Source organism: Callorhinus ursinus, unplaced genomic scaffold, assembly GCF_003265705.2.
Source record: "Callorhinus ursinus isolate GAN/ISIS: 27379988/994484 unplaced genomic scaffold, GSC_fseal_2.0 scaffold1, whole genome shotgun sequence".
Lineage (NCBI taxonomy): Eukaryota > Metazoa > Chordata > Mammalia > Carnivora > Otariidae > Callorhinus > Callorhinus ursinus.
The window spans coordinates 120,482,112-120,509,888 of record NW_027397063.1 but is presented as its reverse complement, the minus strand read 5'-3'; the positions used below and the strand labels follow the sequence as shown (position 1 = coordinate 120,509,888).

Genomic DNA, 27,777 nt, shown 5'->3' with positions numbered 1-27,777 from the left:
TGTGTCTCTCTCTGTCAAAAAAAATAAATAAATAAAATCTAAAAAAAAACCAAAAAGATGGTAGAAAAATGTAAGCTTTAAGCTTTGCATCTGTTTCAAAGAATTGTAAAATGCAACTTATTTTTTCTTGCAGATCTGCTGTTTCTTGTGGGTCTCACCTCCTCAGTGTGCATAGTAGCGGAAATTATAAAGAAGGTTGAGAGGAGCAGGGAAAAGATCCAGAAGCATGTTAGTTCGACATCGTCGTCTTTTCTTGAAGTATGATGCATATTGCATTCTTTTATTTGCAAACTAGGAATTGCAGTCTGAGGATCATTTAGAAGGGCAAGTTCAAGAGGATAATGAAGATTTGAGAACTTTTAAACTTTTCATTGACTAAAAAATGAGTGTTATGTTAAAGACTTGATTTGAGACTTTAACCTGCTGGCAGTCCCAAATGAAATTATGCAACTTTGATAACATATTTCTTGATTTAAATTGGCTTTTGAAATTGAGTGGAACTTTATAAAGCATATGGGCAGTTACTTAATTAAAAAAAAAAAAAAACGCAAAACCTGAACCACCTTCTGCACTTAAAGAGGTCTAACAATACAAATACACTATCTATCTTAGATAGATATTAATTTTTTTTAATTTTTAAATATTGTACTATTTATGGTGGTGGGGCTTTCTTACTAATACACAAATTCAATCATTTCAAAGGCATTCTATTGGTTTAGAAGTTGATTCCCAGGAGTGCCATATTTCAGCTACTGTATTTCCTTTTTCCTGCAATGTAAGCAGCTCAGACACCTTGTGTTACTGTTTTTGTATCAAGTTTTTTGCACAGGATGTGACCACTGTCAGATCACTGTTCTTTTCTTTCTTTTTGTGATTGAAAAGCCTATACTGCAATTTGAAGTAAATGTTTGCTTTTCTTAGTAAATGTAAATGGTTGCTTTTTTTTTTTTTTTAAGTTATGAGTCTTTGGTCTAGCAAAATTAATACAGGGTTATCAAGTGGCATTCTAGGTAGAGTAGCCTTGTCTGTAATTACCAGTTAGCCATAGAAACAAAAGTATTTAAGAGTGATTGGGCTGAAATTTATAACAGATTATATGAACATGTTAATGCCTCTTTTTGAGTTAAATATAAATATATACTTTGTCAAGTATCATTTTGTCATCCCTTAAATATAAATCCAGTCCTCACCTGAATAACTGAATTTTATTCTTCTTAATGTCTTTCTGTGTATATTTTTAGGTATCTTTCTTCGGAAGTATAGAATACTATACTTAATAAAAAAGCCCCAAACTCAAATAGATGGTTTATGAACCAGGGTATACGGGAAGACTCTGTGCTGGCCTTTCTCTTTGAGTATCTGCAGCTTCTTTGGCTTAGATTGCAGCACTACCCTGAGCATATACCTTCAGACTTCCACCATTTGTTCTCTGCCTTCTGTTGCACTGGGCATGCTAAGAGAAATAGTTGGGTTTACTCTCAGAGTCCCATCAGTTTTTATAATAGCTTGGTGAGGTGTAGGTAATTTTTTTTTTAGTGTGTTGTGGCAAATTTGGGCCAGAAATTCAAAATTAGAAATCCATTTTCCTATTGAATATTTCTCTCTGAAACAGAAATGGGTTTCAAATTCTTATATGTTTTATTCTTCTTGAAATTCATGAGTTTTGTATTTTATAATTATTCACCATTTTTTAAACTGTCAGCATAAACCACTCTCTAGTTTTTATCACCAATATTAACCTGCCAGTGTTAACACTGAAATATTGTTATTAATGATAGGGAAAATATCTATTCTTTGAGTCCTTGTAATTGAAACAGTTGAGTATAAGGAGCTGAGATGTCTGAAATTTATTCTGCTTTACCCTTTAAGGCTTAATAGTCAAATGTACATTTTTCTTATTAGAACTTAGAAACCGTTGTCTAGTCAACTTTATCTTTAATGACGTGATGTCTCATACCTAAATTTTGTATGATTTTTTTTTCTCTGTTACAAAGACTTGAAATATGTTATTAAGTGCATCAATCTTTTGCTTTCCATTTTAGGTTCAGAGTTTGACTCGTATGAAATAAATGTGCCTATCCTTTGATTTGGTTTTTGAACCAAAAGAAAAAATGATTTCTTTTCATAAGTTAATGACCTTCCAGTTGGGACCATTAACATTAAAATCTTATGGATGTAGAAGATACAGAAATTAGGCAGTACTCAAAGTGCATAGAATCTGTGATTTAAAAAGAAGTGACACGTACATACAGTACAGATATACTATACCCAGGTTTCAGTTTTCTGTAGTATAACAACAAATCAGAATATTTGTATATATATCTTCCATAGTATATCATCCAAATTAGTATAGATAATTTAAATATGCTAGTATCTAAATTTTAAATTTTTACCCCACTCCCTAGCCCTAGGACTTGCTAGAGTCCTTAATAATACTAACTTGTTTGATTTTTCCCTGTTAGCCTACCTCCTGAAGTTATTTGGTCACAAAGTGATTAAACATCTGGGAAGAAAAGAAAGGAACTTGAAATAATTCACCTAGGTAGATAATACCCAGCTGCAAAGAAACAAGGCTTAGCATGTTCTCTCACATTTGTACTGGGCATAGCATGACCCAAAGATGAAACAAAGTGAAACCAGACAACCTGAAACACCTCCCCTTCAGGATACAGGCTTCATCTCATAGCAGCAACCACACTCAGAACGCTGAAACACATTTTTTACCTTTTATACCCACGCAAGGTACATCTTTCACGTTCGTAGTCTTTCTGAAATCACTTTAAGTTTCCATCGCTGTTATATAGGACAAAAGTGAGTATTGGCCATACTCAAAATAGTTTTTCAGTGAAAAGAATTATTGGCAAACAATGTCATATCCAAGAACCTTAATTAACTTTACCTTGCTTTCTGCCTTTGTCACTTGGCAGTTCATGTACATTGCATGTGACTCAAGCAAAAACTTAGGTGCGTGAATTGTCATTTCAGTAAACTTTTACTTAGTACCTGGAGTTAGCTAGGAATAAAAAGGTGATGGCATCCCTGCCCTTCAAGAGCTCATGGACAAGGTTAGCAGGGCATAGAACTGTTAACAAGCTATTTCATGAAAGTTAGTAGTGGTCTTTGTACACTTATTTTAAAAATACACATACATTAAGATGAATCCAGCACACATTTTACTGAAAGTTTCCCTTGACACTGGCATTTGGAAATCTTTGAAATGCCTTTTTAGACTAAGCTACAGTCCAAACAGCTGATTTGTGTACTGAAATGTGTGGGTAAATACTCCAACTGGTATGTGACTGAACAATCAGATTATCCCATAATTAAGCTTCCTTGAGCTCAGTTAGAATTTGGTATGACTATTAATTCTTGTTAGACAACGTTTTTTTTGGTTTTGGTTTTCAGAGTTGGTTATTATTGATAATGGGTAATGGTTAACCAGTCCTTGATATTAATGTAGATAGAATAGACTGCAAATTATTGTTGTAGATTTAGATGTATAAAGCAGTAAGAGGTAGTATCTTGCCTTTGGGGAGTTCTCCATCTTAACCCTGGAGACCAATATGAAATACATTTGGCACAGTGGTAAATGCTGCCCCAAATGTTATCGTAGCTAAGGAGAGAAACAACTTCATAGGAGGAGGTTGTCAAAGAAATTTCCTAGAAATAGTAGCATCTGAATCAAACCTTAAGTTAGGACTCTCCAGCCTAGAAACAGCAGAATATTGCAACCAATTGCACAGCCTCTACAGAGGTGTTGGTGGAGGGCTGGAAGGAACAGGTGAAAACCACAAGGAGTTTGGGGGCAGTTAAGGCAGGAAGTATATAATGTGAGGGGTTTGACAGATAGGAAGGAGCCTAGTGGTGAAGGTAAAGACATTTGATTGGTGGCATACTGGAAGATTTCAGGAGTGTGATACGAGTTTGGATTTTTGTCTTGTAATACATTAATGGAAGCATGAAGGGTGGATTGTAAAGACAAAATAAGACTGATGAAGAGAATTGTAAAAGATTAAGTGGTAGAGGGACTAACTGAGCTGTGGCAGTCAGTATGGAAAGAAAGGCATGGCATATCTGTCTTCTAAGAGATAGTATTGACATGATCAGATGGGAGAAAAGAAACATGTGGAAATTCCCTGTTTTGGGCTTTCTGGCTTGGATACTAGAGCTGTTGGGAGAATTACCGAAGCTGAGCAGGCTTTAATGGGACACAGGTCAATTTGGAATTTAAGTTTGTGGTGTCCTTGAAATTTCCCAGTGGACATGTTAGATGAGATTTTAGCACAATACGATTTAAAGCCATGGCTGACAAAGTATAATGTAGGAAAATAAGTTCTTGTTACAGGCATTATCTATATTCTTTTGCTAAAAATAAAGCAGTAAATGAATATAAACTTGGCTTTGACAGAATAAAATTTTTTGGAAGTAGTTTTTTTAGTATAGTAATGTAAGATTCAGCAAACAAATTCAAAATGCAACGGGAAAAGAGGAACATTTCAGCTGCCTCTGTTACAGAGCTTTCAGAATGAATCTGTTAATTAAGATTACTAACTGGAAGGCACTGATCTGAATTATTGGGAGTGCATCTTTTTGATATTTGCAGTAAGACGCTCTCTTTAAGAGGTGAGAGAATATAGGCAAAGAAATGCATGGCTTAGACTGAAGTTTGCTGTGTGTGGAAATGTACTTAGTGAATGGCATTAAGGCTAGAAAGTAGCTGCTTGCTCTGAGAGATTTATGGCAGGGAATCAGAAAGCAATGTTTTGTTTTTTTTCTTTTCCATTTTAGTCGTAATTCTTCCTTGGATCTTTCTAGCCTTGTATCCCACACAGTGTTCTACACAATTGGATAGTATGTCTTCAACTTGAAAACCTTTTTCCTCTGCCTCAATTTTAAGAATTAGAATTTTTACTTGTTCTTCAAAACCCAGCTGAAGAGCCAACAAGCATGGCCTTTCCAGATTACTGTACAGGGGTGTGTGTGTTTGTGTGTGTGTGTGTGGGTGGGGTACAGTTTCTTGTAAATACTATTAAGAATAAACCCATTCATAAGTTTGGGCATAAAATTGTGGGATTTTTTTTTTTTTTTTTTAGAAAGCATTAGAAATTTAAGTCCAAGCCACTACATTGATTAATCTAGACAGAAATTTGATATTACCTTTCATTCAAAATAAGTTTAAGTGGTGAAATTTGGGGAGGAAAGTGAAAAATCTTTGAGCCATTAGTTTTGATCTTTGTAAATTCTTTTCTAATCTAAATCTGCTATTGTTCCTGTGTACACTCGTGAGTGTGGCAATTGCCTGCATTTGTACAGCTGCCCTATTTAGACACTGTTTCGTGTACAGGTAGATCACGGTACACACTCGACTTTGCCATTCCTTTCTCTTTTTGTTGAAGTGTAACCAAATTGACAAATATCCTGGGCAAAGGCCCACATTTCTGTGCTGGTCCCATGGCTGTTAGGCCTGGCAGAATCGCCTTTCCTATCTAAATCATGATTGCCCCATCAACATTATTTGTTTAGCAATAATTGCATTGTTCTACTTAGTAATCCTCTGAGTAGAATCTGTATCTCACAGTCTTAACAAAGTACATTGTGCTGAGTGGGCAAATGGTTCTGCCATGAACCTAGAGGTCCGTTCTGGGTTCTGAGTATTTCCAGCTTTAGAACTCTAAACAAAATGTGTTTTTTAATACAGCTCTCCCTCTTTTTTTTTTTTTTTAAATACTTATCCACCCAACTGTATTAAAAACCATTTTCTATTAAGGCCTTCCTTATGATAAGTATGCTAGAGTGCTTGCTAGTTGAGGAGTAACAATTTGGTGCCATCTTATGGTCATAAAGAAAATACTGAAATGCCTTGACCATGTGCTCTTTTTTTATCACATCTGCCTCAGAAAAAGTATAATATGAAACAACTTATGTGTGTCTTCCAAAATACTCTCCTTGGAGCCATTTATAGCAGGCCCCAACCAAATAGATAATTGTAAACAATGTTTGCTTGATAGGAAAGACATGACAGACTTTACATTTAAGCATTAATAAATCAGTTTTAGGGAGTTACAAATGAATATGTTTTCGTGTTTCTCATATTCATCAATATGGTTATACAATAGGATTGCATTAGAATTTATGACTCTATATATGGAGGTCTGGATGGCCCATTAATTAGGTAGATGTGTTGCAAATTAGTGGAACAGTTTAATACTTCCCTAAGTCACCCACAAGGGCTGTTGACTTAGTTTTGGGGTTAACAAACGAAATCAGTCTGCTGCTGGATTTGTAAATAAAGTAGTATTGGAACACAGTTATGTACATTCATTTATGTATTATTTATCACTGCTTCATGCTACAACAGAAGTGAATAGTTGTAACAGAGACCATATGGCTCACTAACCTATTTACTCTCTGGCCTTTTACAGAATAAAGGTTGCCTAGTCATATAAATACTCAAAAAGAGGAAAATAGGCCTATGCACTGGATTCAGTAGTCTAGAAAGGAAGTGGCATCAATTTTCTCTACCTTCCAATCTCCTAACAAGATGTTATCTGAGATGGATGAACTTGATACCAGATTTAATGTCAGTGACCCTTCTAAGTCTCCACTAAGGCTCCTATATGGAGGAAGTCAGAGTCTTAGTTCTCAGAACATCATCATCAACAGGGAGGACATACCAGCTGTTAATCAGTCCCAGCTCATCACCAGGGCTCCTTGTTCTTATAATGAATGGATAGAATGTTCTGATCTGTTGTCCCATCTGAGTTGTGCTCCTCATCATATGCACAAGAGAAGTGGGGGCTTCCCTCTCATTGGTTGTTTCTTCCTAACAGAAACAAGCTTAATTTGAGTAGGCTTTTTTTATATTATCCTGCTTAAGGAAGACAAAGTTTAGCAATAGTAGAAACCAAAATATCCTATCAGCACAGTCTTAGGGGAAAATGCACTCTTGTATTTTCTCAGAACAGAATCTTCCAAACCAAAATACATTTACATAGTATTTATCATATTTCTAAGGTAAAATTATGATAATATTTCTTAGATTCCTCTGACAGTCCACCCTTGGCTGTCAGACTTATCACTTTGTGAATAAATTATGGTTATTATTATAATAAGGTCAGTTTCTTTAGTTTGTCTTTTAAAAAACAGTTCGTGGGGTGCCCATGTGGCTCAGTAGGTTGAGTGTCCACTCTTGGGTTGGCTTAGGTCATGATCTCAGGGTTGTGAGATTGAGCCCCGTGTCAGGCTCCATGCTCAGTGCAGAGTCTGCTTGAGATTCTCTTTCTCTTCCTCTCTCTCTTTTCCTCTGCCCCTCCCTCCACGCGCACTTGCTCTCACTCACTCTCTCAAATAAATAAAATCTTTTAAAAAAATCAGTTTGCATACATCTGAGAGCTTGAGGGGCTACAGTACATTGTGATTGGAAACTCGGGCTTATGGATGTCACCATTCTCGGATTTCAACAACAAAGTCTCCCCTACCCATCATTTTTACCTCTTATTTTTCAGAGTTTCTTGGGACAAGACGGGAACATCAGAAGCTTGTCCTCTTGATGCCATCCTTCCTAGAGGCATCAATTACTACCTCTCTCTGATCATAAAATAATATAAAATACTCATTGGAGAGGTTTTTAAATAGAGGAAGAGGAAAACACTTTATAATCTCAACACCCAAAGACTTTAACCTAGGCTTTAGACATATATCCAGCTGCCCAGCAGACGTTTTCACTTAAGCGCCTAAAAGGTATTTCTAACATATCCACAACAGAACCCCTAGATCCCCAACTTCCCAACTATACCTCATTCTATGCAAATGAATGACTGAATAGGAAATCTGAAGACAGAGGGTTCCTGCCAGTATTTTATGAAGGCATAAAAATGCTGTATGACCATAGTAATTTTAGCAATAATTTATAGGAGTTCTCAATGGCACATTTACAAACACCATTTTTTCAGAGTGATGTTATAAGTATTTACTCAAAAGTTTCCACATCAGAGCAAGTTCTTCTGACAGTTGGATTAATCTACATAATCCCACCTCTGTCATGAAATACAATTTATTCTGTATCCGTGTTAGCAAGCATTGATATAATGCAAAGTAAACTTTCTGTTTTCCCTGTCAACATCCTTTGATACATTCTCCCATAATGCGTAACACACATGAATCAGAGGAAGATATGGGGAGATAATGCCCAGATAGACACATGGCAGTTTTTCAAGAAGAAATAGCACCTCAGTTAATCCTCCAAAAAGCACCAGTTATATCAAAAAAACACAGCAGAAAAGTTTTCCTAATCTTGTATGCTAGCTCACGTGATGGCATAATTTTTTCACAAGTGATTCAGTCTTATAAATGATCAAAAATCCAGTGTTGATACATTCTGATGAGCTTTTTTTTTAAAAACAAAAACATTCCTACGTGTTTCCTGATCCTGATGACAATGAGTTATATTGTACATAGAAATCTCCCAAGTGTCTCCAAAGTCATAATGAGAAAATTATTGAAAATTATGTATACATGTATACGTATGTACATATACATGTACACATATGTATACACACAAATATATAAATATTGAAAGATTTTGCTATTTTAACCAGATATCTAAAATGTTACCAAAACTAGTTTGGAATAAAAGTGATTGCATGTGCATTGCAACATGTTTGTGTGCAATTTGATTTTTCTCCCTGAAAACTAGATCCAGTGAAACAAGCTGGAAATACATTCATCTGTTTCTCCCATTTTAACAGACTGGTACATGGCCTGGCAGTCATGCCTTTGAATTTAAAAACGTTCTTCCTCAGCATGAGGTCCTCACCTTAGAATTTTTATAGTTGGATGAACTTGAATTTTAGCAAATTTCAGACCTGGAAAGAAATGCCAAAGCAGCTTACCATATATGGTTCAGAAAGCTGTTGCTGAAAGTGGGGAGGCATCTTTTTAATACATCTTTCCAAAATAAGTATTTAATTTCAAATTGTTAACAAGGTGCAGAATCATTTCCAGCTGTCTTGAATGAAATGCATCAATGTATAAGACGTTAATGCAATATATACTAAGTACACTATATCCACCTCACTAAAAAATACAAGGTCACTATGTTTGGAGTCAGGTACTAGTGAGTGTTGTCCATTTATGGAAGTGAAATTGTTTCTGCTCGTCTTGGGGGTGACTGCTTTCCAGGTGCTGCTCTGGGTTCACGGAGTGCCAGCCAGCCAAATAACATGTGCTAGAGAGAGGTACCCAGTGAACTCTGGAAAGCCCACTAAGGGGAAAAACTCGCTTTGGCCTCCTTAGGATTATGGGGTAAGGCCAGGAGACAGCCCTGGCAGTTGCAGGAAGAGGAAATTCATAGGAAGTGGTCATATCTGCCATTAATTTTTTCCTTTTAAACATACCCAGTGCTCTTTCAAATTGGGTTTTAAAAACAATGCAGAAAATCCCTTGATAACAAGAAAAAAGGGCAGGAGGGGCACAAGTACCCACATGGGTAATTCCTTCTGGTCTTTTTTCATTATTTTCTAAGGTTGAGCTTGGCTGCCTATTCACATTCTCTTGGCCCTTCTCCTTTTAGTGTGGCTTCAGCTGGACAGTTCTGCTGAAGTTGCTTTAATGTTTTCACGTTCTTGTCCTCATGTTAGCCATATTTGATAGTGTTGATCTCCTTGCCTCTGCAAAATTTCTGCCATTAGCTCTGGCAGCCACTAATGTCACGGTGCTTTGATCTTTCTGCTCAGCCCCCTCACCTTCTCAGATCCCTTGCTTTGCTCTTGGTCTTCTTGTGTGGATGTAACAATAATGGCTGGCATTCCTTACATGTTTCTAGTGCCAGGCACTGGGTGAAGTAACTTAAAAGTACATGTCGTTTTGTCTCTAACAATTTGAACTCTTTTGATCCTTTTTACAGATAGGGTAACTGAGGCATCATCATTAATTCATTTATGCACAAAAGAAGAAAAGATAATTCTATTATCTTTTTTTTTTACGTTTTTGTCAGAGAGAGTGAGAGCGAGCACACAAGCAGGGGGAGCTGCAGGCAGAGGCAGAGGGAGAAGCAGACTCCCCACTGAGCAGGGAGCCCGATGCAGGACTCGATCCCAGGACCCTGGGATTATGACCTGAACTGAAGGCAGATGCTTACCACCCAGGCATCCCAGAGTCTTTATCTTCTAAAATCATAATTAATTTGAATTAGAATCTAAACTTAAATACTAAAACTAATTTGAATTTTGTCATGATCACTCATATTGAAAAGCCTTTAGAATTTATAGTTACAGGATATATACATTAAGCTTTCTAGGTCTAGCTATCTCATAAAGGGGTTGTACAAATGAAGTTCAAGTATAATTTTATCACAACTAGAGTATGATTATATTAGTGTTTTTCTCTCTTTAGCTTTATTACTAAAATTTATTCATTTTATTTAAAGATTTATTTGAGAGAGAGTGAGAGCGAGAGAGAACGAGATTTCGAGCACAGAGAGAGAGAGAGAGAGAAAGAAGTAGACTCCCTGCTGAGCAGGGAGCCTGTTGCGGGACTCAATCCCAGGCCCTCAGGATCATGACCTGAGCCGATGACTGAGCCACCCAGGTGCTCCAATTTATTCATTTTAAAAAACTGTCCAGGGCGCCTGGGTGGCTCAGATGGTTAAGTGTCTGCCTTCGGCTCAGGTCATGATCCCAGGGTCCTGGGATCGAGTCCCGCATCGGGCTCCCTGCTCCTTGGGAGCCTGCTTCTCCCTCTGCTTCTCTCTCTCTGTCATGAATAAATAAATAAAATCTTAAAAAAAAAAAAAAACTGTCCAGAGTCCCTTTGGTACTTAAACTGCTAATTGAAGACTTACATTTGCAAAGCCTCAGGTGGGCTTTCCTTAGCTAAAATTGAATCAGAAAGAGCAAGACCTAAAGACTTGATTAAAAACAGGAAACAAATTTTCCAAATAGAATATGGAATATATAACAATCTTCTTCTGTAGAGGTGTTACAGTTGCCCCTGTATCTCATCTCAATTACATCCCTGTCTCTTAAAGCCAGGCTCAAAGCAAAATCTGAGAATCTTGTGCTTTAACCAGTCCTCACCTCGAGACTGCTGTTTATTGTAGCATTCAATCTGCTCTTTTGCCATTTTGTGGCTGACAGATTGCTTCATAAAATGTTCTTGTTATTTCATTGTGTGTTGTCTCCCCAAGCAGCTTATGTAAGTATGACTTTGGGGATCAGGTACTATGTCATATTTCTTTGGTAAACCCCTCAGATAGCTTGTGGAGTGCTTATGATCTCTCATTTATACATCCAGGAGAAGATCTATAATGGGGTGGGGTAACTCCTTAATTCTCAGAGAGTAAAAGTAAATGGACATTATTAGATTTTAACTCCTTCACTGCAAGGCTGGGTAATTTCAAGTAAATAGCCCTGATTGCAATGGTTAGAGAAGGGAACCTGACTTCAGTGTCTACTGAAGGAGGGGCCCCTTTGCTTGAAAAACTCTTTAATGAAAGAAAAATACGAGTGATATAATTCAGTTGACTTTTAATTAAACTCTGTAGCCCATACACTCTTCAGTTAGGTACCTGTCAAACCAGTGATGTGCCAAAGTGGAAGTAGAAATAGTTTTTCCTGCAAGGTTGGTGGTTTGCAAAAGCAGTGTTGATAGTAAAGCCAGGAAATAGGACATTCATGCTGGTGTAATTTCCAGATTGGACCCCAACTGCAGGAATCAAGAAAAAGAGAATTTTGATACAACAAAGGACTTAATGTGCTTGTAGTCTCCATTAGATTTACTATTTACTGGAAAAACACATATCAAAAATAGAGCATATGACTGTTTTTGATTCTTCTGTGAATAACCATCTCTTTAGAGACATAAAAAGAACTTTAGTACAGAGCCCCATGCACTCCTCCTAAAATAAAAATTTCCTTATTTCAAGAACTATTTATTTGAAACAAAAGCCAGTCTTTAGGGCTGAAAACTTTAGGAACAAGTAAGATTGTGTTTTTGCCAGTCAACACTTGGAAGGTGTGTATATAACACTGGCTGATGCTGAGCTTACTCCCCTGAGTATGGTTCTCACTAGGGAAGTGGAGAGACTTGTTTGCCAGATGTTAGGAACTGAACATAGGCCTGTTCAGAATGGTAGCTTAAAACCATTTTTAAGGTTCTCACTGACGGAATATACCAGTGAGAGACTACAGAAGAAAGGAAATAACAATTTGTATGAATGCAAATAAAATAAAGGTTGGGAATCTACCTCCAGATCTCTAGATCTTGCCCAATTAGATTCATTCCACTTGCTTACTTTTCAAGTTCTTTATTTGGAACTGGCCAGCACTTTCACAATTCTCTTGGTACTTATAATTTTAGCAGCCTTGTATGTTCCAGAGCAGTGCCTTTCAAAGTCTTTTGACTGCAATCCACAGTAAGAAATACATTTTGCGTAACCATTTAATATATGATATGTATGTCTGATGATTTCTACTTAAAAAATGCTGGTTATGACTCATTAATTTTATATCCCATTAATGGGTCAATACCTGCACTAGAAAAAATGGCCTAAGATTCTGGTATTGCTGCATATATCACTAATCTAATTTTTTCATAGTGTTTCCTCCTTCTCTTCTAGATCTAGGAGCTCACGATGCTATTTCTTAACTTGTTGGAGCCATTACAGTTTTAACTTCTTTAAAACCTGGAGCATGTAAAGTGTTCCTAAGCCTGCCATGGTCTCATTTTCCTAGTACTTAAAGGTGTTTACTTTCTCTCTGGCACCCTCACTTTTCTCTTCCAAGGCCTCAGACCTTTCAGAATAAAGGATGAAGAGGAAACAGTTGAGAAAAAAATAAATGTTTACAATAATAACCCAGCTTCTGCTTATATATAGGAAATAATTGAAGTAGGACTTCTGTTCTTTTTGGAAACAAAGCTGGCTGAATTGCTGCAATGTAAAGGTTATGGACTTTCTGAAATGGAACATAAGAAGTACAAACATGCTTTCAAGTGTGTTTAAGAAAATACAGAAGTTTCTTAAATCAGGTTGTATTTATTAAAAGCAGAATACAAAATACCTTGGGATTCAAAGGTTGCCTCTTACAATGTTTATTCCCTAACAGATTCTAAATAAAACAGTTAATCATTTCAAGGGAGGTAACAAAAGTTTTAAGAATTATACATCTGGTTGCAGACTGAGTTTATTCAAGCTCTGAGACCTCAATTTGTTCCTCCAAGTTTTCAACCATTAATAGCCCAAAACGATTGCTTCCCTCATACAAGCATCTAGTGTCTGAGGTGGTTCCCACTCTGTTTTTTGACCAGCTGGTACTGTGTTTCTTTTGCCTTCTTTTTTTTGAATTTGATTTACCCTTTGGTAGGAATAATTCAGCAGGGGCATATGACCTTGTGGCATTGAACAGATGTTCATATAGTTGCTTTGCCTCAGGGCACATGCTCAGGAGACTTTCTACAGAAGTTGATGTTAGCAGTTGTTGGCATAGTCCATGCACCAGGCTTCCACTATAAAGTCTGTTCAACGGGAGAGAAAAGTGTGTTGGTAAAGCATAGGTTCGGTGCAGAGACAACGGTCATTAACATTGGCTTCAACAAATGCAGCTAAACATTGAGAATGCTTCTTGCTTCTATAAAATTATTATTAAAATTACTTAAAACCTGTTCCTTGAAGGAAGGAATGGAGCTGTTATTAAAAACTTGGCTGATGATATTTAAAAACTTTATTATCAAAAAATGATAGATGCTTGCTAGTTCTGTAACCAGCCAAAAGTTGAGCAGGCCTCTTAACACTTCAAAGAAAAGGAATTAAAAATGTCCGATACACCAAATAGGCCATCTGTTGAAATATGAGAAAATTTAGTGGCATCATTTGCAAGTTCACTGATTGACCTGCACTGAGAACCTACTTCAGAAATATAAGATGGGATTAACTGGAAGCCACAAATTTAATATATAACTTAATGTCAGAGTTGATCAACTGGTGCCTTAGCAACTGATACAGAACCATCATTTAATCAGTGTAAGATCATCATTTAATAAGCTCTAGTAATGCTGAGATGCAAGAACAGTCCTGCTGAAATCATGAAGAGAACTGTTTGGTCTTTTTTCTCTGTTCTGTTGTAAAGGGATCTGTGGTAGCTAGAGAGGATCCAGTCAAGAATGACCTAAATTATTTAAGGAAAGGCATAAAGAATCCATAGGTCAAAGGCCAATTAATCTTACTGGTGGTAGGTTCTAGGGTTAGCTCAGATATTAGGCCCAGGGACGTATTAACAACATTTACTGCTTAGGAAGCTTTATACCTTAAAACATTTAAAGTCACACCAGCATATTTTATATGCTTCCATTCATGTATCACTCATTTACTTGACAAATATTTGAGTACTTACTATATGTTAGGCCCTGGGGCTACAAAAGTAAATAAAACAGCTAAGTCCCTGTCCTCACAGAGCTTACATTCAAGTGGGGAGAGACAAAGCATATCTATAATCTCAGCTCCATTTGCTAACTCCCCTTTATCTTCCTCCCTCCCTCTGGATTTCCTGGATGGACAATCACCAGGATGTCCCAATCCACTGAATGTAGCACTTTTTCACTGGCCCACACTCTACTGCTATCTTTCTTATCCAGCTTCAACTCCATAGTCCAACATAATCACTTCCTGGCAACAGGCTGCCTCTCCCTTCTTCATACTTACCTGGCAAAACAAAAACCCTAGATAAAGTTCACTGAAGCATCTAATAGTCATCTCACTAGAATAAGCTCCATGACAACAGAAATTAAAAAATGTTCACTACACTCTAGCACAGAGTAGGCATTTAATAAATATTTGAGTATGTGAACAGTATGCCAAGTGGTAAGAAATGGAATTTACAAAAATCCAAGAGTAATAGGACTAGAGTGACTGGAAGTAGAGAATAATATTCTAGAAGGGTAATCAGAAAAAGCCTTAATAAAGTATTTGAATAAAGACCTGAGAGAAATGAAGGAATGAGTTATATCCTACCAACTGCCTCTTTTTTTACTTTAAGGGGCTGGTTTTTTAATCTTTGATCTAATCATGGAAACTTTTTGGGAGTATGGAAAAAATTAGTATTTCTCCTGTTTCTAGCTCTTCAGCTATAATAGTGATCCAAGACCAATTATACTAAGATTAATTTTTTAAACATAACTTAATGTGCTTTAAGTATAAATAAAAGTATTTACTTCTGTGTGCAGCCATCTGAACTAGTTTCCCGTGGTGCTTACCGAGTTAGGTCTGGTTCCGGGAGAGGAGTGGACAGCAGCTGATTGAGATACATCCCCATCTGCAGACAGCACTGCCACTGACAGAAGATGTGAGCTGTGTCTAAGTCCAGTCTCGTGCCCGGCCGCGTCTGCTCCTTCACTCTTTGGAATTCTTCATACAGCATCCTAGCACCATCTTCCCGCAGATCTTCCTTATCTAGATAAAGAAACAACCCAAGGGCAGTATTTCCAAAAACACTGTATAGCTTGTAATTTTCTCTCTATATATAGGACTTTGAATTCCATAAAGAAAAAAAATTAGTTTAAATAACCAAAATGCTTTTCTCTTCTGGCTCTTTACTATTTTAATGTCAATGTGAAAGCCTTGCTGTGTAAATTGAAATATTTATACTGAAATGCCTTTTTAATGACAACCTCTTATTTTATTCAACCCCAAAGTACTTATTTTTTTTCCTTAAAATATCTCTTCCACTGGTTTACTACCTGACGTTAAACACATCTGCATCTGAACTCTCCAAACCTTAAATCTGTCTCTCTGAAAAATACAAATTACTATTAAATATCATTCTCTTCACTGTTCTCGTTCACTAAGTTTCCTTCCATGGAGGCCCCTATTCTATAGGGCACTTAACACAGCCTCTGTGTTCAAAGCACACTTTAACTTCTGCTTTGTGGGAGGAAAACAAAAGCATGACTCAAGGAGAATATGGTCAGTCATCTACTTCACACATAGAGGATAAGAGGCAAGAAGCAACAACCCTAGGAAACGAAGAGTGCTGCGTGCGTTCAACTGTAAGCTTCTGCACGTTTGGTTGTGCAGGGGCATACAAAATGATACTGGACCCAACTGGAAAGTAAGAAAAAGGAGGCCCACCTTTTACCAATTAGCGAGCAGCAAGGCACTGAGCCTGCCTGGGTGCGGGGTCCACAATTCCTAAAAGAAAAGAAACAGACCCTTGACATGCCCCTTCTGTTGGACTCAGGTAAAAACTTCCCAGGCTTGTGCCCTGAGAATGTTCTTAAACTACAGTTATTATTCAACGAGAGAAAACTTAATAGTGGGCCTTAACTTGTTTGGCATTAAGTTGGCTGTCCTAGAACAATATTAGTGCCTTCTGACAACTACTCTCACACTTGGGGGTCCTGGAATCTAGACTAGTTCACTCTCATTTAACTTATTTTAAAAAGTAAACTCCAGAGCAGCACTATCCACCAGAACTTTCAGCAGTGATGGAAATGTTCTGTATCTGTGCTGTCCAATTCAGCCTCTAGCCATATGTGGCTACTGAGCACTTGAAACGTGCCGGGTGTCAAGGAGAAGCTGAAGTTTTAATTTAAATAGCCACACATTACTAGCAGCCATTACATTAGATATTAGCACTGTTTTGGAGTGTGACAATGATTATACATGTTTAGATAAAGTGTTAAAGCATTCATAATCTTTTAAAGGGAGTAATTCCACTAGAGAATTGAAGTGCTCCAATGCATCCTCATTTATTTCATCTGATACTTGAATGCAGCTGAAACTGCCTTAAAGTGTATTTCTATTATAGAAAGAAAAGTTACTATTTCTACCATCACTAACACACTAATTGAAACTTACAGTGGAGAAAAAGTAAAAAAAAAAAAAAAGCATGAATGTTTATTATGGTTGTAGGTATTCAGAAGTTTCACCAATGGACAATTTTAAATCGGTTTCTAGTGATGATGTTGCCACTCTATTGATAGGGCCAGGGTACACGGAATACAGAATATAACTGGCACATTATACATTCACACTTCATAGATTAAAAGCATTAGGTGCCACAGAGCAGGTGGGATTAGGCAGTATCAGCACATCTTCACTGCTGTGCTGTTGTAGTCAAGCTCTACAGCACAGAGCCTGGCACACAGAAGTGCTCAAAAACATCTGCCAATGAATGAGTGCTATTTGAGTGCCTCTTCCTAAGTTCTGGATATAAATGATGGGAGTAAGTAATCCAGAATTTTTTTTCAATTCTTTAAACTTGATTATATGCAAGTAACATGCAAATATATACTCCTGGAATTTCCAGATACCTACCAGGGCTGGTTATTATGGCATGCAAGGGCCCCATCAGCATCCCTAGCAGTAAGGCCTGCAGGTGATGTAGCTTTGCCTTGGACTCTGTGTGCTGCAACCAGTAGCAACTGACAGAAATGGGCAGCTTCAGTGAAGAAGGGATTGATTCCAGGATGGTCCGTTTCACCTTCAGGGTGTCTAACAGAAGTATCTGCCGTTTGGCCAGGGACAGCTGAAAATACATACCAAACATCCTCCAAGTTACTCTGGGGGTAACTGTTATTTTGTTTTGTTTTTTTTTGTTTTTGTTTTTTTTCCCCCTAATATGAAGAGAATTTAATGCAAATGAATTGCTGTTTTGTTTTGTTTTTTCCCCCTAATATGAAGAGAATTTAATGCAAATGAATTGCTCTGTCAGTTTATCATCTTCCTGTGGAAAGAAATCAGCCACATTCAAAGCATTTAAAACACTGGGTGCTTAATAAATACGGTTGAATGGATATATTGTCTACCCTCACTACACAGTCCTTGCTCATGTCATTCCATCCTCCATGTAGGCTGGTGAACATCTTCAGTGGATATATCACTTGGGAAGCTTGTTAAAAAATTCAGTCCTCAGGTCCCACCCCCTAAATTTTGATTCAGTAAATATGCAAGGAACCCAGGAATCTGAATTTTAACTATTCTGCTTTGAGAAACAAAGATCTATATTTAACCCTACTCTTACTTGCCAGTGAATATTGAGGCCCCACCTTCTTCATGGTACCATTACCGATCACCTCTAGAAGGCAAACTTCGATTATATGCATATCATACAATCTTCTCTTTGTTTGGGTCCTGTCTCATGTCCCTACCCAAGTCAATGTTTTATTATCTTTTTGTTTTCCCACACAGATTGTTCCAGGGTAGTTGCTTGTAGGTGAGAGAGATATTCAAGGGAGATGGTAATATTTAAGGACTACCTCACTGTGCTTGCAATAACACACCACACTCACTTTAATCCATGCTTTAGAGTGCACTTCAAATAAAAGTTAACAGCTATGAGGGTTTCAGGCTTCTTGAAATAACTTTATCTTAATGAATCTTAAGAACCGTAAGGGACCTTTTAGATCACACACTTCTACAAATAAGGAAATTAGGACCATTAAAAGGGCACCTTCAGAAGAACTTTATGATCAAACTTTGAGAGAAAAGAGTTGTATTCCTAGTGTCTACATGCAGCCAGAAAATGATTTCTTTCTTAACTTTTCTGAAAGGATGAAACAATTGCTCAGCATCTAAAACCTAGTTTGTAGTCAATCATTGTGTTGACAGCTGGGAATGGACATGTTAACCTGAAATAAAACACATCAAAACAAAATAGTTTCATCACTGATGCATGACAGTATTAAACAATTATTTATAAACACTGGTTTTAAAATTTTGATACTGATAAGCTTTTTAAAATTAGAAATATGCAAAATGCTTTACAGTATAATCAATCACTCCTATGGGAAGTAGCAATTAACTACTTAAATTTAGAGTAAAACAAAAACTATGATCTCAACTGGTAGGAAAGCATAGCAAGTAAAGCTAAACATGAATTATTTTCTGATATACAATGCTTTAATTATTGGATTATCTAGCCAAGTTACAACTTTTATGAACAAAGTGGACTTTGGGCTTTGACTTTAGAGGTGTTCTGTCTCTCACTAACTGTACAGTACTGGGCAAGTTTCTGAGCTTTTGTACAGTCAGTCTGATTATCTGTAAATGGGCTTATAATGAATTAGACAAGATTTTTCATGAAATCCACCAGTTCTCAGCCCCTTCCAAAAGAGGAACTGCTCTGCTCAGAGCTCTTAAATCTGGTTAGGTTTTATCCCATGTGACAACAACTTTCCCTTACCCGGAGGTGAAGGAAAGCACAAACGTGTAGAAGAAAACCCCACAGAGAAACAAGAGACACCCAGAGAGAGGCTGGTCTTGGCACTGTCTTACTCCCAAAGAATAATCCACTTCCATCTCTCCTTATGATCAACCTCTCCTTGGTTAACTTGAGCGGAGCTCTATCCACTGCAACTAAGATACCAAAATGGAAACCCTACCCTATGTGGTTACTGTGGGAATTAAATAAATATAAAGTTTCTATTACAACAGCTGGCACAAGGCAGATCAAGTATTATTACTACCTCCAAGTGAACAGATAACTATCACAAAATTTGTTTGTATACCTGCATTTGTCTTTGGAATTACATTTGCGCCTGATACCATTTAGAATTATCATGGGCTAATTAGAGTTAGCAACACTGAGCTAAATACAGAATTGATGAGTTTATGTCTAGGGAAAACTGAAAGATCTCACCACACAGTAAACTAGAATTTCACACTATTTTGAATACAGGTAAGTGATGAGAACACTTGTCATCTCCGCTTAGCAAGGAGTATAATCAGCATGCTACACTCATTGACTCAACTGGATTTTTATATGGGGGAAAATGTGTCCTGATCCCTATGTGACACCATACACAAAAAATCAGTTGTAGATAGACCACAGATCTAAATATGAAAGGCAAAAAAAACTGTCATGACCTTGAAGTAGGCAGTAATTTTCTAAGTAGGTCCCAGAAAATGATCATAAATAATAAAAAAATTGGACTATATTAAAAACTTGTTCATCAAAACATACTAGAGTGAAAAGAACCTACAGAATGTGAGAGTCTGTTCAGATGTCATTTGACAAAGGACCCATATATAGAAATAAAAAGCCAACAGAAAAATGGGCAAAAGACTGAAAAAATTATATAACAATATCCAAATGGCCAATGGACACATAAAAGGTGCTCAAATAAGTCATCGGAGAAATGCAAATTAACACCCACCAAACTGGCTAAAATGACGCCACTATACAAACAGAACAGCTAAAAAAATTTTTAAAGGATAAAAAAGTGTCAGGAAGGGAGTAAATTAAGAGGAACCCTCATAAGCTGCTGGTGGGATTAATTGGTTAAACCACCTTGCAAGACCACTGGCCATGTATCTTATAAACTGAACAGACGCATATCTTCTGACCTAACTGCCACTCCTAGTGGTATATGCAATAGAAATGTGTCCATATTTTCAATAAATGATGTGCACCAGAATGTTCATAGCACTATTCATAATTGCCCAAACTGCAAACTACCCACATGCCCATCACCTGGAAAATGGGTAAGTCAACTGTGGTGTATACCTACACAGCAATGAGATATAAATGATCTACAGCAATGAGATATAAATGATCTACAGCTTCTCACAGTGATGTGAATCTCACAAACATGCTGAATAAAAGACAGATGAGAGAACTCATATGATCCCATTTTTATAAGATACAAAAAGTTAAAACTATTCAATGTTATTACAGGTCTGGATAGTGATTACAGGAGGTGGGAGAGGGGATGCTTGAACCAGGCATTAGGAAAAGCTGTTGGGGTGCTGATAATGTGTCTTCATCTGGGTGTTTTTTACATGGAAGTGTCGAGTTGGTGAAAATCCATCAAGCTGTACAATCGTCTGTGTACTTTGCTATGTACATACTCACGGAGGGATGAATTGCAAAGAGGCAAGGGGAAACTTTTAGGAGTGATGCATACATTCATTATTTTAATTGCAAGATGGATTCACAAATGTAAACATAAACTCATCAAAACACACACTTTAAATATGGGCTCTTCCACTGTACATCATTTCTCGATAAAGCCATAAACTTTTTTTTTTAAGATTTTATTTGCCAGAGATATAGTGAGAGAGGGAACACAAGCAGGGGGAGTGGGAGAGGGAGAAGCAGGCTTCCCGCGGAGCAGGGAGCCTGGTGAGGGGCTCGATCTCAGGACCCTGGGATCATGACCTAAGCCGAAGGCAGATGCTTAACTACTGAGCCACCCAGGCGCCTGTATAAAAAGTTTGAAAAACTCTCCAACACAGCACCATTTATGTTGTGAGGAGAAATAATTTTAACAAAATACCATCATTTAGAATGTTGCTAATTTCAATTTTATTGGTATGGGTAAAGTTTTAATCCCTCTGTTTGGAATTTGACCTATGCTCAACTTTCTACTTCTGTAACCCTGGAAACGTGATAAAGTTAGTTGTTTTACTTAGCATGGTAATAATGACTCTTGTAAAACTGCATCTAGATTTGAACTATAAATGAACTGTAAACACCAGATGGGGATATCATATCATGGGGCCTCATTGAGCACAGTGACCTATAATTAGGCATGGCCCTGCAGGGAGCCTGGAAGCTATGTTTATGGAATTGTTACAAAAAAGGAGGGGGAAGGAGGCCAGTGAGACCTTTTCTTTCTTTAACTGAGATATAATTCACATGTTATAAATTCACCCTTTTATTTATTTTAATTTTAATTTTTTTATGGTCAGTTAGCCACTGTATAGTACATCATTAGTTTTTGATGTAGCGTTCAGTGATTCATTAGTTGCATATAACACCCAGTGCTCATCACAACACGTGCCCTCCTTAATACCCATTACCCTGTTAACCCCATCTCCCCAACCCCCTGTCCTCTGAAACCCTAAACTGATTTTAGTGTTATTTAGAAGCTTGTGCAACCATCACTAATTCCAGAACATTTCAGCACCCCCCAAAAGAAACACTGTTCCCATTAGCAGTCATTCCTCATTGCTAAAGAGGCACTGATACCCACCTGATGTGGATCTCATTTCCTCCTGCCTGAGCTGGCACTAGTGGGGAGATTAAAGAATTTAGTCCCTAGCCAACAGAGTAAGCCAGCTATTGGCATTACTACATTTTGGGCTGGATAATGCTTGTTCTTGGGGGAGCTGTCCGGTGCATTTTAAGATGTTCAGCAGCATGCTTGGCCCCTCCCTCCCCCAACCACCTAAGTAGTGATAACTGAAAGTGTCTCCAGACATTGCCAAATGTCCCCTGTGGGAGGTAGGGGGACAAATCATCCCAGTGGAGAACCATTGGTGGAAACCATTGCAAAAACTTCCACAAGAAAGAAAATCCTGATTCAAACTGCTGGGAAGCTACGGCTGCTGTCCTACATGCTTGAGTAGACCTACCAGGAATGGTCTATGAGAGTCTCATGAATCTGAATATTAGTTGAATTTAAGAAAACTCTCAATAGGCACTGCAACTGGTGTTTATCTGCATTTAATTTGTAAATTTAATTGTGTTAGCATAAGCAGTTTCATATTTATAATTTTTCTGAGCGAGAGAGAGTGAGCTCAAGCAAGGATGTGAGCAGGGAGGGGCAGAGAGAGAATCTTGAGCAGGTTCCATAGCCAGCGCAGAGCCCTTCTCGGGGCTCGATCTCAGGACCCTGAGATCATGACTGAAGCTGAAATCAAGAGTCAGATGCTTAACTAACTGAGTCACCTAGGTGCCCCTCTATTTATAATTTTTAACATATTTATGTAATATTACAAACAATATTAACACTGGGATCCATAAATTATTTTTTACCTTGAAAAGTGGATTGGTTTGAGTGTTACTCAGGTTTAAACAACACTGAGTTAGGCTAAGAATCATAATTTCAATATCAAACTAATCATCATAATGCTGTAAACCTAAAGCCTAAGAAAAAGATCCTCACCGATAAAATGAAAAATTAGACCCAAGCATTAGTATTAATCTTGTTAATTGAAATCTGATGCAGTCTAAGATATTCATTATGCCTATGATCAATATCTTCAAGGCACACTTCTTTTTGCAGCTCAGAATTTTTCCTTTTTTTCTAAAGGCACATGATCCCAATTTATTAACAGCTAGTATCAACAGAGTAGTAGTAATAACTGCAAAATAACAGACTACTGAAGTAGACTGGAAATGGCAGATCTGGGGCTAAAAACCTGGGTTTGACTGCAACTCTGGCTGACATATCACACAGTAACCTACTTTGAGTCCTAGTTTTCTCGGCTATGAAATGCGGGGACTAGAGCAACCAACCTCATTTGGTTACATTAAGAGAGATAATATGCATGAAAGCACTTTTTAACCTGTAAGATGCTTTACAAAAATTAGATTAGTGTTACACTTACCTCAGTCAATTTGCTTAAGTCAGAATGATCCTTGGACAGTTCTACTGCATTAACAATCGATGTTTTGATATTTTTATTAATCCTTTCCATTTCGCTGAAAGCTAGAGGCTGAGAAGGCAATGCATTCCAGGACATATTTTCCAGATGTGGAGAGGCATTCAAAAGAAGCCCATAGATGATTTGCCGGATGGGCAGAGATACTCTGTGGGCATTTGGTTGCTGCATATTTTCCACCTGTGTGTGAAGAATGGTCCTTCTTAGCACCAAAGCATCGCTGATGAAAGGAGATAGCTGGCCTTTGGCCAAAGCCACTAATACCCATTCTGGTAAATCCAGATTCAAGGCGGCTGGACAGGCGTAAGTACCATACTGGAAAAAGTCCTGCAGCTTCACCTGAGATTGCTTGTATTCTTCCATGGAACAGCAGAGAATTTCCTTAACATTTTCACGATCCTTTTTGGGGAGATATTCCAGAACATTATCCAGTGCTTCAGTAGGGTCGGCAAAATGAGATAACCAATTCAGAAGTCCCCAAACTCGGTGATGTCTCCTCCCCTTAGAACCCGTAGCTCCAAGAGGAAGACGTACTTTACTTAAGAATGTCTCTATGATGGGCAGATTAATATGATCATTTCCACATAGCACCGCAAAGAGAGGCAGTAGGGCTTTATTCATATTGCTGAAATGATGGCAGAGTGCATCAAGGGAAAAGCACTTGGCAGGGATATAGCAGTCTTGTGTGCCTTTGACAGTGTTCACATTTCTCCACTGAAAGCTATTCAATGGGCAAAACCCAGTTTTTAGGTCAAAGATGCAAAAGTCACTATCTGATGATAACACAGGGCAATTCCAATGATTAGCCAATGTCATAATGTCCCGATCTGCTTCTGAAAAGCATTGGACAAAACACACCTGTAGCTTGACTAAAACCTGTATGAACACTTCCCGGATGAGTAAAGGACACACATACCCACCCCCACCAACAGAAAGGGAATGAGCCATCTGGATCTTCTCTCTAGCTCGATCCTTTAAAGTTTTAAGCTTTTTATCAGAAATGTCACATCCTCCATCTAATACAACATATGGACAGATATTACAAGCAAACAGTGATTCAAAGAATTTTTGTGCAACATCTGCAAAAGAATCATAGTCCCCTCCATACCGAAGTTCCAAGTTTGAGTTGAAGCAAAGCCGATGGAAGAGAGCATAGCCATCAATGACAATTTTTGTGTCTCGCAACTTCAAATCAGTGAAGAACTCATTACTATGATCTTCCACAAAACTCATTAGTCCTCGAATACCCATGATGACTATCTGAAGAACTGCCTGTTTAGAACAAAACACACTTTCAATTGATGCTGTTTACTGTGGACCAAGTCATCATTTCCAGCACCACAAACCCAACAGCAAATATTATGAACAGCTCTTTAAACAGAACATATTAGGTGTTAGCATCTCAATTCTTACCTAGGTGCTCAAGCAGCTCTCCCCATGTGTAACAAGGCACAAATGCAATGGTTTCATGGAGTTTAATCTCTGGATAGGGATGGAGGCTGTTGGTTCTAAAAGAAAATCAGTTGAAGTCCATTACTGACATACTAATAGAGCCTACTGTGGACTCTGATATTGAGATAGGTAACGGTCACCATCTTGCAACACAGAATATTTGTGTAGGGCCAAAATAAAAAGTCCTAAGCTATAAAAATGATACCCTCCTCAATCTCATAATTAATAGAGAGCACTGGGCTTCAGTTAACGAAAGTATATAGGGTCAATGATATGGATCCAGTTTTTCTTTATTGACAATCAGAGTCTGGGAATTTCCTTTAGGCCTTGGCTTGTGTTAGGTCCCATCTTAATTGGCACAGTTTTGAGTAAGGAAAATTACTGCTTCATAAGCATGCAGGAGCTTACTCTCCAGTTTCACCCTAACCAGAGGCTCTTTCCATTTTCTTGTCTTTGCATATCTGGTTCAGTACCAAGAGTATAGTTCCTTATCTGGCTAACTTAAGTCACAGGATGTGTCTTACTAGCTTTTCCGTTGGCCTCACACTCCAGTATGGCTCAGCATGGCACTGTATTTAAAACCATGAGATTTTGTCAATCATGGATTTCTTTTGCATTAACTTTAATTTTTAAATATATTGCATTAAAATATATTTATCTTGATTACAAACTTTTGGGGTACCCTCTTGCATTTTGCGCCCAACTCATTTCACCCTAATTTTAGCCCAACCCTCAGCACCTTATCCGGCATAGCAATTATTTATGTCTTGTAAAGCTTATGCGAACAGAGGCCATGTCAACTCATCCTAAACCAATTACAGGACCTTGCAACAACAGTTGTTGAACAAATGCGAGCTGGTTAGGAGAAAGGCGCACAAAAGGTCTGATGTTAGTCGTCAAACACAGGCCTTCATACATCACGCCACCACAACCCTTACAACTCGCTACCCGGACCAGCAGCAGAGCCCACCTGCATCTTCCTCCCAGAGCACCAGCCCTTCCATTAAAAGACTGCGGGAGCCACTGCTGGAAACGCCCGCACGTGAGACTCCAACCTCAAGAGCGGGAACCGGAAGTCTCCGGGTATGACGTCACTGGGAAGCTCAGTTCCATGAAGCCAGTGGTGCCAGACTGCGCCGGGGGCAGGTGCTCCCGGGCCTGGAGGCGCGAGGTCTATAAAGGAGGACCGGGGAGTAAGCTCCGAAATGGCGGCTGTCAGGTTAGGAAAGCCAAGCCGCTCGGGCCTGATCGTCTTTCCCCGCCCACTTGGGTCGGCGCACACTTCCGCCTCGGGGACCCGCACTGGGCCGCCTCGCTCAGGCTTCCCAGCATGCCCCACGCTGTCTCCCTGGCAACGGCGCCCAACAGCGGTGCCGGGAGGTCCTGGAGCTCGGCGGCTCGGCTGCACCTACCTGAGACCTGCCCAACATACGTCCCAATTACTGGTGGGACTGTGGGCGTGTCCCGGCCTCCGCTCCTCAGCCCTCGACACCGAAAGGTATGCGAAAGGCGAAGGGCGCTCCTCGGGGCGTGCCGGGCTCCCCAAAGCGGGGGAAGGTGATGGCTTCAGGCCGCCCCAGCCGAGATCCGCATCAGTGGGCCTCCATGCCCGCGACCTCTTCACTTCCCTCAGCTCCTTTCCTCCCGGGTCTGCTCCAGTCTGCGGAGAATCAGTGTTGCCGGCGCCTTCTCCATATAGGTTAACCCGCTTTGCGAAAATGTAATTTTTTTTTTAAAAGTAGTTGAGGCAAGGAATGTTCGTTAGACCTTTACGGTTAGCGTTCTACTTTAGCAGAATCTGGTGTCAAATTTGCTTCCTCTCATTTATTACCAGTGAGAGAACTACTTGACTTCAACCTGTGATACACTCTCCTTCCCTTGCCTTTTGCCCCCAACCAGCTAGTTTTACCTCCAAGGGTCAGTTTGCAGGAGGTAATCTCTCACCTTTCTCACGGTGCCCATCCAACTTTATAAATCTTCTCTTCACTCCTCTCACCACCCCCCCCCTTTTTTCCCCTCCTTTGGGCAACAGTCGGTCTGCTGGACGCTTGTTTGCCTTAACAAACCGTATTGAACACCCACTCTGTGACGGGAGCCAAGGATACAAAGATAGGGTGTGTTCCTGACGCTCAACTTCATTCACAACCTTCATGAGGTGGGGGCGAGGGAACGTTGACAAACGAACAGATAGTTCTAGAATCTAGATGGCAGGTGACCTACTAGGGTAGCTCTGTGGTTGCACAGAGCCGATTAATGGAGTCGATGGCCTAAAGGTGGACTGGGGAAGGGGGTGGCAGGGCTGAGTCTGGGAACCTAGTCCCAAAGTACTCTGAGGACCTGGCCAGACTGCGTAGATGACATTGCTGGGTTTAAAAGCTCATTTACAGGGCGCCTGGGTGGCTCAGATGGTTAAGCGTCTGCCTTCGGTCATGATCCCAGAGTGCTGGGATCGAGTCCCGCATTGGGCTCCCTGCTCCTTGGGAGCCTACTTCTCCCTCTGCCTCGCTATCTCATGAATAAATAAAATATTAATAAATAAATAAATGTTATTAAAAAAAATAAAAGCTCATTTACAAATAGGAGTCCCTGGAAGATTGGACTTCTCAGAACTGTTCTGTCCTTCACTAAACGTTATCTCATCCCTAAAATAAGGAAAATTACTGGGTGATCGGAAGGGTTCTTTTCGGTTGAAAAGGCTGAGTCCATATATTTTTCTTAACACCTTAATTTGGCCAGAAAGTAACACTTTTATGGGACCACAGAAAGCAGACAAAATACACATATAGAGGCCTGCTCTCCAGTTGTTTTTTCAATAGTAGATTCCACTAGTATCTTCTGTGATCTTGATATTCTGACATAATTTTTTATTTATTCAGAGGTTTTGAGGTATGGGCCCCAGCTCTGAAGTTCCAACCCAATGCTATTGTTGTTTAGTGTGAGCT

The 27,777-nt window shown here is 38.7% G+C and overlaps 2 protein-coding genes across 7 annotated transcripts in view; one reads left to right on the top strand and one right to left on the bottom strand.

Annotated features, from left to right (window-relative positions):
* The window catches only part of ATP2C1 (ATPase secretory pathway Ca2+ transporting 1), a 167,345-nt gene extending 151,525 nt beyond the window's left edge, over nt 1–15,820 (top strand). Inside the window, exons 27-28 of one of the 2 annotated variants that reach the window (XM_073900231.1) lie at nt 134–228; nt 15,217–15,820. In XM_073900231.1, the coding sequence (XP_073756332.1) occupies nt 134–228; nt 15,217–15,288 (167 nt within the window). In that variant the 3' untranslated portion in view covers nt 15,289–15,820. Of the gene's footprint in view, nt 1–133; nt 259–15,216 lie in introns of both variants that reach the window. The other variant, XM_025882304.2, reaches the window with a different exon arrangement.
* ASTE1 (asteroid homolog 1) lies at nt 13,014–26,056 on the bottom strand. Of its 5 annotated transcripts, XM_025882335.2 has the most exons (7): nt 25,806–26,054; nt 24,797–24,891; nt 24,492–24,655; nt 23,330–24,216; nt 17,309–17,519; nt 15,247–15,442; nt 13,014–13,512 (listed from the first exon to the last, which is right to left on the bottom strand). In XM_025882335.2, exons 3-7 carry the CDS (start codon nt 24,541–24,543, stop codon nt 13,182–13,184), a joined length of 1,677 nt encoding a protein of 558 aa, XP_025738120.1. In that variant the 5' UTR covers nt 24,544–24,655; nt 24,797–24,891; nt 25,806–26,054; the 3' UTR covers nt 13,014–13,181. The 5 variants fall into 5 exon arrangements, with proteins under 5 accessions (XP_025738120.1, XP_025738107.1, XP_025738114.1 ...); XM_025882322.2 differs by having other exon boundaries at nt 23,330–24,655; nt 25,806–26,056; XM_025882329.2 differs by having other exon boundaries at nt 23,330–24,655; nt 25,891–26,056.
* Nucleotides 26,057–27,777: the final 1,721 nt, after the last annotated feature.